This window comes from Dromaius novaehollandiae, chromosome 12 (assembly GCF_036370855.1).
Source record: "Dromaius novaehollandiae isolate bDroNov1 chromosome 12, bDroNov1.hap1, whole genome shotgun sequence".
Classification (NCBI taxonomy): domain Eukaryota; kingdom Metazoa; phylum Chordata; class Aves; order Casuariiformes; family Dromaiidae; genus Dromaius; species Dromaius novaehollandiae.
This window is the reverse complement of record NC_088109.1, coordinates 9,435,755-9,447,428: the sequence shown is the minus strand read 5'-3', so window position 1 is coordinate 9,447,428 and position 11,674 is coordinate 9,435,755. Positions and strand designations below refer to the sequence as shown.

At 45.8% G+C, this 11,674-nt stretch overlaps 1 protein-coding gene across 10 annotated transcripts in view; it reads left to right on the top strand.

The window, feature by feature from the left end:
- The first annotated feature begins 5,238 nt into the window (after positions 1 to 5,238).
- Positions 5,239 to 11,674, top strand: part of WNK2 (WNK lysine deficient protein kinase 2) — a 127,079-nt gene continuing 120,643 nt past the window's right edge. For all 10 annotated transcript variants that reach the window (XM_064518887.1, XM_064518885.1, XM_064518883.1 and 7 more), the window contains exons 1-2: positions 5,239 to 5,582; positions 5,907 to 6,692. In XM_064518887.1, coding sequence (XP_064374957.1) covers positions 5,994 to 6,692 — 699 coding nt within the window. In that variant the 5' untranslated portion in view covers positions 5,239 to 5,582; positions 5,907 to 5,993. The remainder of the gene's footprint in view (positions 5,583 to 5,906; positions 6,693 to 11,674) is intronic.

Here is an 11,674-nt window from a genome sequence, read left to right as displayed (position 1 = left end):
GGGTGACTGAGCACTGGAGCAGGTTGCCCAGAGAAGCTGTGGAGTCTCCAGCCTTGGAGATACTCAAAAGCCGTCTGGACACGGTCCTGGGCAACCTGCTGTAGGTGACCCTGCTTGAGCAGGGGGTTGGATTAAATGGTCTCTAAAGGTGCCTTCTAACCTCAACTGTTGTGTGATTGTGATTCTGTTCTGTGAAATACTAACATTTTGGACAGTCCCAAATGTTTTATGAAGTGCCACATTTGACTCATTGATTTGAATCCTTATTTTACTTTATCCATCTGTTTTATTTTTATGGTACTTAAGGTTCGTAATAGAAAATGGTGCAAGAAGAGGGAGAGAGTTTTAAAAAATGCCAACATGCTACTGGGACTCTTGCGATACTCATGGCCACAGAGGCATTTGGAAATTAATTGGGTAGTTCATTTGAGTTTATTGCAGGCTCAAAGCCATTATTTCCTAGGAATCAAAAGCAGATAAATAATTAAATACAAACTTTAGAATTATGCAGTAACTCTGAACGAACTATTAATCATTGGTCAGATTTGGGATGGAAAAGGTGATAGTCTGCCTGTCTAAAAAATAAACCTCACCTTGATGAATTAGCATCACGGTGAGATGCTGCTCTATGTAAATCCTGCAGATATTCAAAACATGACTGTGTGCACTGTTTCATTTTGCTGGCTCAGCTGCCCCTTAGGGAGGCCTGAGTACAGCTTCGTGGGGGAAAGCCATTTCTTGGACAGGGGCGGGGAATACACCTGAGTAACTGCATGAAGCAATGAAGATACTGTCGGTGCAAAAAAATAAGATGTTATTTGCAGTAATTTGTGATGATATGAGGCACTCCCTCTCTTTTATCACATGAAGAGTAAAATAGTTAAACAACCTAATACTTAAATTACCATTGCCTGGCATGTCACTGAGATGAATGGGGCACTAGTTTTGGCACTGTGCGGACTTGTTTCTTTACTGCTTCACTTTGGTTACATTTTGTAGGTTTTTTCTGCACCCCATTAAGTCTGTTTATTTTAAGGAATCTAATAATGTTATGGCATCATGTTGTTATGGGATGTATCAGCTACTATTAAAATTTTCAAGAATTAAAAATACAAAAGAGTTTTTGAGTTTAAAGTTGTCATGTACATTGGAATTATACGTTGTATTGTGACTAGTGTTGCACCTGAAGGCAAGCAAAGATAAATGGAGTTTATCCACTTCTAAGTTGAGTTACGCACATTTTCCCCACTTCATCTTGCTGCTTGGTCTGTTCCATGTGCTGGGTGAATCTGCCATTAGCATCTGTGATTGTGCCACACAAACTTGAGGGTTATTTTTTAGGTATTTGCAATATAAATTTGTTTTAACTTGATTACTTGAACTATTGTATCTATAAACAAATAGCTAGAACAGAACACAAATGATGTAATTGAGATGATGATGTTGAAACAGAGTTTTTATTATTATTATATTAAATATTATTCTTTTAAAGAGAACACAATTATTATATAACACTGCATTAGGGTCAGTAGCACTAGCACATATGTAGTAGAAAAAGCACACCCTCAGTGCACCAAAAGTAGCTCTCAATTGGTGTTTGACCCATTTTTAATCAAGTAATAAATTATAAAAAAACAAATTAATAGAAGACTGGAGGCCAATAAAAATGTTTCTGTGGTCCACTGCAAGCATTTATTTTAAACAAATAAAATTTTCTCAGTATCTGAGAACCTGAAAGTCAAGCTGTTAACTGGACTTAACTTTCTTGCTCCAAAGTAACAAATACGGAAAGAAAATAATGGCTGTTATTAGCAGAAAAGGTTATTTCCTCCCTTTTAAAAATAACTCTAGCTATTAACTTTCTCAAGATGTCCTGCTCTATGTTAGTTAGTGGCTGATTGTTCCTTACATTAGTCAATGGATTGGTTAGGGGAGAGTCATGGACAAAATAGCATTACCTGCTTGTCAAGGGAAGTCTCTATCCATGGTCTGGGCAGGAAGGGGCGAAAGTGCGGCTCGTTCAGCTTTTTGCATGGAGAATTTCATCCACTGTGATGAACATTTTGACTTTCATATGTACCAAGAACAGTTCTTGAATTCAAAGGCTTGATTAAGACTGGTATGTCTCAGGTATCACCTTGGCTATCTTTTTGTTGAAAAGTGCTACAATTTACAAAGCCACCTGCATAAAAGCTTGCTATCAGTGGTGCATCTATTTCAAGGTTGCTCTGATGTTGCTTTAACAGTCAGGAAAACTGTAACTGTTTATCCTTTTCTATGCCCTTTGACAATCAAGTGTGCCCTTATCTATCTCTCTGTCTGTCTACTGGCTTGCACACAGCTGAAATCAGGACAGCCAGAGAATCAATAGCTTATTTCCATTTTGGGTAATTTAAGGCAGGAACAGAAAAAGTTGTGGAAACTGAGCTTGTAGGGCTCTGTTGTAATCAGCTAAGGGATGTTTGGCTAAATTATAGATACAAATAGTGTGTCAGTCTTTCTCTTTAGGTTGCCTCAAAGAGTCCATCCTGTGTAGCTGTCAAGCTCTCCTTCCCAAGCAGGGATTTGCATTTGAACGGCAGCTCCCTTGTGGGACTGCTGAAATGGAGAACAGGGGTGAGCGTTCAACTGCATGCTGAACGGGTCGCCGGCTGCCGTATGGATTCTGGCCATTAACACCCTGGGAGGCCTCGATAGGCACTTCCTGAGGGCTAAATAATGTTTCTCTATCTGTTAGGGAGCATCATTTTGCTGGGAAAGACTATTGGTGGTGGTAGTATCAGTTCCAGATTCACTCTGAAATGTTGCCCTATATGCAAAATAAAGCCAAAATGTTGCAGTGCTCCCCTTACAGATTTGATGCTGCACAGAAACACATGTTCCTATCCAAGCTTACTCGGTTGAATACGTTAAACAAATTTAAAGCGGCACAGAAAATGTCAAACGGTGGGAGTGTGAAGAAGCTTTTGCTTTTTGTTTAAGTAATATTAAAAAAAAAGCAGCCTGTGTAAACAAATTCACAGCATTGGACTGTGGATCACTGTTAAGTTTGTGACATGCAAATTGTGTTAATTTTTCAGTAAGAAGATGGACACAGGAAGAGCACTGGACACGTGCAACCGTCTTGAAACTGGACAACCCAACAAATACCAGAGGTTACTCAGCTATTGTGGAGGATGGTTCTTCCTTCGCTTCCCCACGCCTGAGGCTGGTAAGGAGTTACCATGTTGCTGATCCCAAAGCAGCTCTGCAGCCTTTATGTTCCTGGTCCAGGTCCTGCTCCTGAAGCTCTGCTCTGTAATAACCTTCTTAGGCTGCTTCCTACAGGTTGAAAGGAATAGAGTTTTCTTCTTTGTTGATAACAGTTTTGTTTTGTTTTGTAAATACTGTTTCTACACTGAGGAAACAGTTGGAGGGCTAGGGGAATCCTTCCAAATCTAGACGATCTAGATCTATTTTGGGGAAATAATTTTCAATCTTCCTCAGCTGTAGGGTTCTTTGCCCTTTTTCCTCAGGGTTACAGAGTAATCTCAAACTTCCAATATTAAAGTGGGCAAAGGACAGCGATGTCCTATCCCTTCTCTCTTAGTTTCTGATGTGATCCTCATCTGAATGTCTAGATCTTTGCCTTCCAAAGGCCAAAAAAGCCTTGCAGTGAAAGGCAAGTAGCTGAATCAGGTGCCCTTTCTTCCATATTTTTCTTGATTGTGGTTTCTTTGTTGTTTTGATTTTGGTATTTGGCTGTCTCTAGACTATTCCCCATTTTCTTCTGTCTGCCTGCTGAGTTAAATGTTGGCTGCTACTTTCAGTTCTCTTATTAGCCTGAATGTTGTTTTTCTATATGGAAGTGGGAATTTATCTAGCTGGGAAGGGAGTTCTAGGTCAAGAATACCTGATAACCAGGAGAAGGCTTCAGACCTCTTCACCGTCCCTGCTTTTCTCTTGGTAACTTCACAATGCTTTCTGTCCATTAACCACTCTCCATAGCATAAGAAGAGCCTGACATACAGAACTGACAATAGGTGATTCAGTAATTTTATAGCTCATACAAACCTGTAGTTTATGCAACAATTGCAAGTGGTACTAGTATTGTGTTTGAACACTTCAAGAAACAAACCATTGGAAGACTGAATGTGTCTGTAACACTGAATTACTAAAGGCATCAACTGTTTTTTTTTTTTTAATGAAAACAGCAGAGCTTCTGTGTAAAGTAACCACCTGATTTCTTATTTAAAAAAGTATTTTTATAATCCTTAATTAAAAATGAATTAATTAAAAATGAGTGCCTGGCTGTCAACTTGGTGGCATCCAGAAATCTCAAGGAACAATTGCTGGTAAACCTTTTTTTTTTTTTTAGTTAGTTACATTTTATTTACCAAAACATGTTGAATGCATGCATGTACGTGTGAATTTAATACTTAAGAAAGCAAGCTTGACTGTGGTGGAGACCAGAGTCCCCTCGTGTACCTGCAGAACAGAAGTGTCCTGGCTAGTGCAAGGCGGAGCCTTTAGAAAGCAGGGTTCTGCATCTCAGACCTGACCTAAGGGGAAGCAGAGCTTGGTCTTCAGATCCATCCAGGTTTCTCTGAGTCTAGTACCAAGTGTCAGTCATACTGCACAGCGGGGTCCTTAGTCACAGGATGATTCATGGAGGCTACCAACCTGCGAGCAGTAAAGAAGTAAAGTAAGTAAATCCGGTTCTGTGTGGCAGATGGTGTGCTGAGATCAACAGTTCTGGGGTGAAAGGTGCTCGATTGTATTAGCAGATGCGCTGAGTTATTCTTAATTTGTGTTTTGCATCTGAAGGATTTTGAAAAATGACAAGCAAGTAGGAAGTCTAAATAATTGGCCGTTCGGTGCACCAGTCTCCGCTTTGCTGCGTGCGGGACCCTACCGGGCAAAAGCAGCCCCAGGGGGCGGCTGGGACCGGCGCCCTGCGCCAGCCTGCCCGAGGAGGCGCCTGGGCCAGGGAGCGCGGGCGGGCGGAGCGGGTCGGGTCGGGTCGGGTCGGGCCGCACCTGCCGCCGCGCAGGGCGCTGCCCCCGGCCCCAGCGGCCCCTGCCCGCACCGCGGGGCGAGGCGGCGGCGGCGGCGGCGCCCGGGACCCTCCCATTGTCTCGGGCCCGGGGTGGGGGTGGGGGTGGGGGTGGGCGCGCGGCCCCGCCCTCCGCCGCCTCATTGGCGGCCCGCGAGCGCCGGTGCCTTAAATGGGGCGCGGGCGGCGGAGCGCGCCCCATTGACAAAAGCGCCGCGGCGCGGCGGCCGTGGGGCGGGCGGGGCCGCCCATGGGGGCTGCCGCAGGGCTGGCCGCGGGCAGGGGCGCAGCCCGGGGCCGCCGGGAGCGGAGCGGCGCGGGGAGGCCGGCACTGCGGGCAGGGGCGTGCTGCAGCGCGCAGGGGCGGGCCGCGGGGCCCCGCTGCTGAGGAGCCGGCACGGCGCGGCGCGGCACGGCACAGCACGGCGCGGCAGCCCTCTCCCGCGGCGCGCACACGCACCCGGAGGCAGAGGCACCCGCCCCTTCCCCCCGCCGCCCTGCGCATCCCCTTCCATGGCGCTGAGGACGGCAGCCCCCCGCTCCGCACGTAAGTAAGCGCCTTTGTGCGCCGGCCCTGCCCGCCCCCGCCGCAGGTGAGGCGGCCGCGCCGCGCACCTGCGCCCGCCGCCGCTCCGGCCGCAGCCCCCGCGGGGGCCCTGCCCTTCCCCCGGCGCGGGGAGGCCGCGGCGCGGCCCCGGGAGCCCCCGGCCCGCCGCGGCGCGGCCGCAGCCCTCCCGCTGCGAGGTGCCAATATGGCTCTTGGCGGGGGAGCGCGGCGGGCGAGCCGGGCGGGGGGCGGCGGCGGGCGGCGGCGGGCAGAGCCGCGGCCGCCGGTGCGTCAGGGCGCTGCGCTGTGCCTTGTCCCTCGCAGGTGGCGGCGGCGCGGCTCGGCGCGGGCGCGGACCACGGTGACTTCCCCGGCCCGGGGGCGGCGGCGGGCGCGGAGACCTCAGATCTAATGGAAACCGGGGGCGATGCCAGAGCGGCACCTCGGCGGGGAGGCGGCGGCCGTGGCGGGTTTCCAGCTGCTGCCGAGCCCAGCGCTCCCCCGGCTGCGGAGACGAGCATGAATATTGATGGGCCCGTCGGCGGCAGGAGGAGCGGGGCGGACGCTGCTGCAATGCCGGGAACCGAGGGAGCCCCTGCCCCGCCGCTCCGCGTGCCTTGCGCCAAGGACCCCAAAATGGTCCATCAGCGGTTCCTCCGGAGGAGCGTGGTGGACTCGGACCAGGAGGAACCTGCTTTCGACCTTCCCGAGTCAGAGCATCAGAGGAAAATTATCCTGCTCCCTAAAACCCGGAGGATAATCGCGGAGAGGGCCAAGGTAGGGCGCGGGGCGGCGGAGAAGGCATCCTCGGAGGCCGAGCCTGCCGAGGAGCTGAAGACGGGGCCAGCCCCTGGCGGCACAGCGGGGGCTGAAGAGCAGAAGGAGACCGGCAGAGATGCGGAAAGGAGAGAGGTGACAGATGCTTCCAAAGATCAGGGCAAGTCCAAGAAAGAGGAGCCTGAGGAGGAGGCCGATATGAAAGCGGTTGCCACCTCGCTGGATGGCAGGTTCCTGAAGTTTGATATCGAACTCGGGAGGGGATCCTTCAAAACGGTCTATAAGGGTCTGGACACGGAGACGTGGGTGGAAGTTGCTTGGTGTGAACTTCAGGTAAGCTGAGCTGATCCTCCTGCGGTTTTTTTCTGCTCTGTAAGCCTAGAAGCTAAGGGCAACATGCTAGTGTCATCTACAGGAGCTCAGCTTCGAGCAACCTTTATAGTCACCATTGCTTAGTATCCAGTGTCTAACTATAGCACAATATTTTCATTGGCTCTGAATCTACCACCTTATGTACACTCCTCCCTGGCTTAACCCTCGCAGCACTGGTCTCTGACTGCTCAGACTCCCATGTCAACGTAGGACCTGTCATACTGCGTAAAAAGGTCACGAGTTAATTCCTCTGAATGTGCAAGAGCATGCCGAAAAGAGCTAAACAGAGCTCCTCTCTTCCCCCCGCCCGCCCTGCCAAGGCCGACTCAGGCTGACGCTTTGGACAGGAGTAGCTTGATTTAGCAGGAGTAGAGCAGCGGGTCAATTAAAATAAATAAATAAATAAAAAGAAGCTTTTGCAGAAGTGAAATTTCCATTTCCTCCAAATATAAACATGCTACATTTTTATAATGACTGAAGATTTGCTGTCTCTTTCCCCCGTGCTTGCCCTCTCCCTTGTTCTGAAAACATGGCTGTTGCAAGCTTCTAGTGGATTAAAACTCAGAAAGTACTTGAGTGCTTTCCTTTTGTAAATATTGTGAACTAGTGCTTCAGTTAGGTCAAAGTCTTTTGTAGCCAAATACCTTTTAAAAGCAAGATTTGAAATGAAAGACCTGTTTTAAGTTCTGGATCTCTAGAGTGAATTTATCCCACAATATCTGAAGAGAAAAAAGTTTTAGATATCTAATTCTGTCTTTTGCTATTTTGGGGCATAGCTGTCACCTTCTTTTAACAATGTATATATTCTCATTTCTGTGAAAATGGCAGTAGAGCAAGCTTTTTTGTGAAGCTTTTAGTGTGTATTTCTTACATCATCTCTGTTGTTAACAGCCATTTGAATAGGATGTTTGAAAGAAAATCTTAACGTAGTCTTTTTTTTTCTTGAGCTATTACTTAGTCTTAGTTTATTGTATCATTTTGGTGGGAACTAGAAAATTTAATACTAATCCTGGTTTCCTAAACTTGTGCTGGATGACTGAGCTTTATGGGCTGCAGGAACATTTTAAGAATAGCAAGAAAATATTGTGATAAAGTAAGCTGCTTTTTTTTTTTTTTTTTTTTTTTTTTTTGTGTTGGCACAAACTGTTTGTAGATTAGTCCCAACTTTGTGGGATAGGCAGTGATGAATGTACGGTCAGATCTTTATTCCCTAGTGACTTCATTGTACAATATACTCATAATTCACCGTAACGTTGCTTCCTTAATAAGAAGTACAGGGAGCACTGCTCAGTCTTCACGATCATTTATTTCGCTGGCTTTTATTAGACACTGATACAAAATATACAGCCATAGAAGTCAGGCAAGTTAAAAAGGCCGCGAAGCCACAGGTACAGAGCACTGGTGCACAAGAGGTTTAACCCCTCCTCCAGCACGGAGCAGCAGGCTGGAGGGGACCCAGAGGGGACCCAGAGAGGACCCTACAAGTGCGGCGGCAGGGAAGGGAGGGAGAGGCTGCAGGATTGCCAAGGAGACTTAAAGGAGAATTCAGCAAGCTCAGTGGAGCTGGGAGCAGAGCATGCCAGGCAGGCCCCGTCTTTGTCTGGCTTATGCTTGAGACTGAATCTTGAATGTGCAAGGTTTTTACTGCAGTTGCTTGAAATTCATTTAAGGAAATAATTCAGATCATCTCTGAGGGAATGTTTATATATAGAAAAAGGCCAATATTGTTTAACTGTCTATTCTGACCAGTGCATGCAAATTCTGTCACAACAGAGCAATCACATAGATTAGGAATTCATTTTTGCTGCCAAATTTTCTCAATATGCTCTAGAAGGAGAATAGAAACAGATATTTTTAACGTATTTTCTGTAATAGAATAGCTTTAACTATGGAAGACTACTAAATATACTGGAGAACAAATTCTATTGAAATTCCAGTGTTCTGGTCATTTAAAGCTCAGAAAGATTGGGTGGGGAAATTTGCGGTGTGAAGTTTAACTGGTGATTGTTTTTCTTGCTCCTAATTACACTTGTTTAGAAATTCTTGCACCAACTGTACAGGAAGAGAGCATTTAAAAGTTTAAAGATCTTTAACAGTGTAGTCCAAGGGCTTGCATGTAATAATTTGATACAATTTATAACACCAACTAATACAAATTATGTGCTTCAGTTTAAATCTGGTCTTACTACTAAACATTTTTCATTTAATATGGAATTTGTTTTAGGCCTTTAACTTTAGAGAGAAGGCTTATTTATTACTCAGCAACTTAGAAAAATTGGTAAGAATCCATGGAAGCATTAGGGCTGCTGTTTCTCTTTAAACATTGGTGTCTATTAGTTGTACAGATTTGGAGGTAATGCCAGGTAACATGAGGTTGTATTTGAATTTTGAAAGCTATTACTTTGGTCTGGATTGAAAACTAACTGAATGACACAAGTTTTTAATCACCATATGAGGCCTGTGCTTTTAGGATTGGCTTGCAAGAAGCAAGCAACCAGTAGAATATGTAAAGAGTTGTATATGGTCTTCTGCTTTTTGGCTTCTATAGTACTCTGTTAATCCAGTTAGGGATTTTTATTACAGAAACATGGAAGTCTAAGGGTGGTGCGAAGCAATCCGTTATTCTCAGCATTTTGAAAAATTCTATATATGCCGTGTCGGTTAGATGTGACCTCACTGGTATCTTTCTCTGTAGAAATTTTAAGTTCGGATACATGTAGCAACAGACTAGCTGGAAGCCCCGATCACCATGCTTCTGAAGATGTAAAATGACTTCCTTTACAATTTCACACCAACAAAAATCAGGGCCTTTTTCAGAAAAATTATAGCTAGCCTTACTTTCTTCTAGAGATGCACTTGTGCTTGTTACTTTTAGCGCCCGCGAGTTAGCGGCTAGCGGTATGGAGGCTCTACACAGCCATTAATCCTCTGCCCTTGCTCAGCAGTTTTTTCAGCCCAGTTGTTGTGTTGCCTGTGTGTCTCTGTCTGTCTGTATTTTTGGTCCAGCCATACAAAGACCTTGTGAGCCATTCTTGTTGAGTAGTTTTATGTCCCTGAAGAGATGGATGTAGGGTTCAGAACTGAAATCACGGCAAGGATTAGGGTAGGATCCAACTGGTAACTGAAGAGAATCTAGGGTTTAGACCTGTCTGAGGAGACGTGAGAGCTTTAGTCATTTTCTAACTAGAAAATAAGTTATTGTTCCTCCTGAACCTGAAGCACTGGAAGAGGATTAGTACGCCTTTGCGGTTTGGCAGGGTTTGCATTCTAAGGTTTTCAACACCTATAATTAATTTTAATTAGTGACATACTATTGCTGCGTGAGGCTTCAGAGAAACAGTATTTCAGTGTTGTACTCATACCTAAAATGTTGGGTCATGAATAAGGAGTACAGGCTTTTGCCCTTCTAATGCTGGCAAGGCAGATATTCTTTTTAGATAGACTCATGGTTTCAAAATCCCTATCCCGTTTCCCTTTGGTAACATGTAGGGAAACCGCAGAAAAATCTAATGCGGTGCTCTCTCGAATGCAAAGGCCTCGCTGTACTTCTCAGTTCTCACTTTGACTCTGAACCCTGAGGCTCCTGTTCCGTTGTGTTTCAGTTCAGTACGTGGAAAGGATAGACGGTCTCTTCCTTTCAGCGCTGTGCCCGTAGCAGAGAGGCGTGAAACGCCTGTTGGTGCCCGCTGCAAGGGAAGCCATTCCTTTTGCACTGGTCACCCCAGACATGCTCTCAAGTCCGTGAACTGGTGCTTGGAGGCCACTGCAAGAAACCTTTGGGCCACTTGGCCTCCAGGCGCTCAGGCGAGAGTGCTTGTGAGTCCTGGGTGCTCACCGGAGCCTAGTTAAGGTATTGGACTTTATAGCGATGCTTGGGGAGCTACGCGAGAGTGAAGGAAGGGGCAGGGGTAAATTTCTGCCTGTTGTGATCTCTGAAATTGGAAACTGAGGGAACTACAAGAGCTCTGATTGCAGTTGCACATGGCTACTAGCCAGCAGGTGCTATAAAGGACTGTGATGGTAAAACAGACACAACTAGGTGTGCCGTTGTAGGGCGGCAATTTCTTGCTTCCCCCGCACCCCTGTGGCTTTTTGGCCAAGCTGCTTGTAGTATACTTCTGTAGAGAAAAACAAGTATTTTCAGGAGAAAAGTGTTATGCTTCGTACACTTGTAGTGCTCTTTCCTTTTATGCCATTGCCAGTCTTTCTTTCATGCAATTTAAAAAGGGTGGTGCGGGGTGCGGGGAGCAGTACATTGTACATCTTAACTTGCTAGGATGTTTGGGAGCTCCAGGTTCTTTTGAGGGCTCAGCTCTAAAAGGTGAAAATTAAGTTCTAAACACTTTTTCAATTTGATTCATATTCAGTATCATTACGGGCTTCAGAACTCAAAGGACAGGTTAATGCCCTTGGAGAACAGCAAATTTTTTTTCCTTTATCTCTTAGTTTTTGCTCCTCGGTAAGAGGCTCATCCAGATCAGCTGGTAGCTAACTGTTTTCAGCAGTACGGTGCGAATATTCCAGAAGTACAAGATGAGATTAGGCTTTGTTTTAATGCAAGAGGGATAATGGGTATTTTAAACCGTTAATGCTAGACCCATGTGAACTCACTAGTTTTTGTTTCTAATGCTGATACGTTTCCTTGAAGCAAATTTTCTCATTTGAGAACAGAAAAGCTCATCTTTCCCTGCTGATAGTGAATGGAGGAAGGGCAGGAAAGCATGCAGTTTATTTCTAAATGTGTTACCTTTTGTAGGGGAAAATGCTTTGATGCTCATGTAGTCTTTTTCTTAACTTATTTCAGTGCAAGTTGGAGAACATGGTTTAACTTACAATATCCGCGATAGTTGTTTAAAGTACCATAGAGGATCAATAACTTAGATGTTTTTGTGTGAGCAGATAGATGTTTGTGCTATTAAAAGTGGAAGCCCATAAAACAGGCA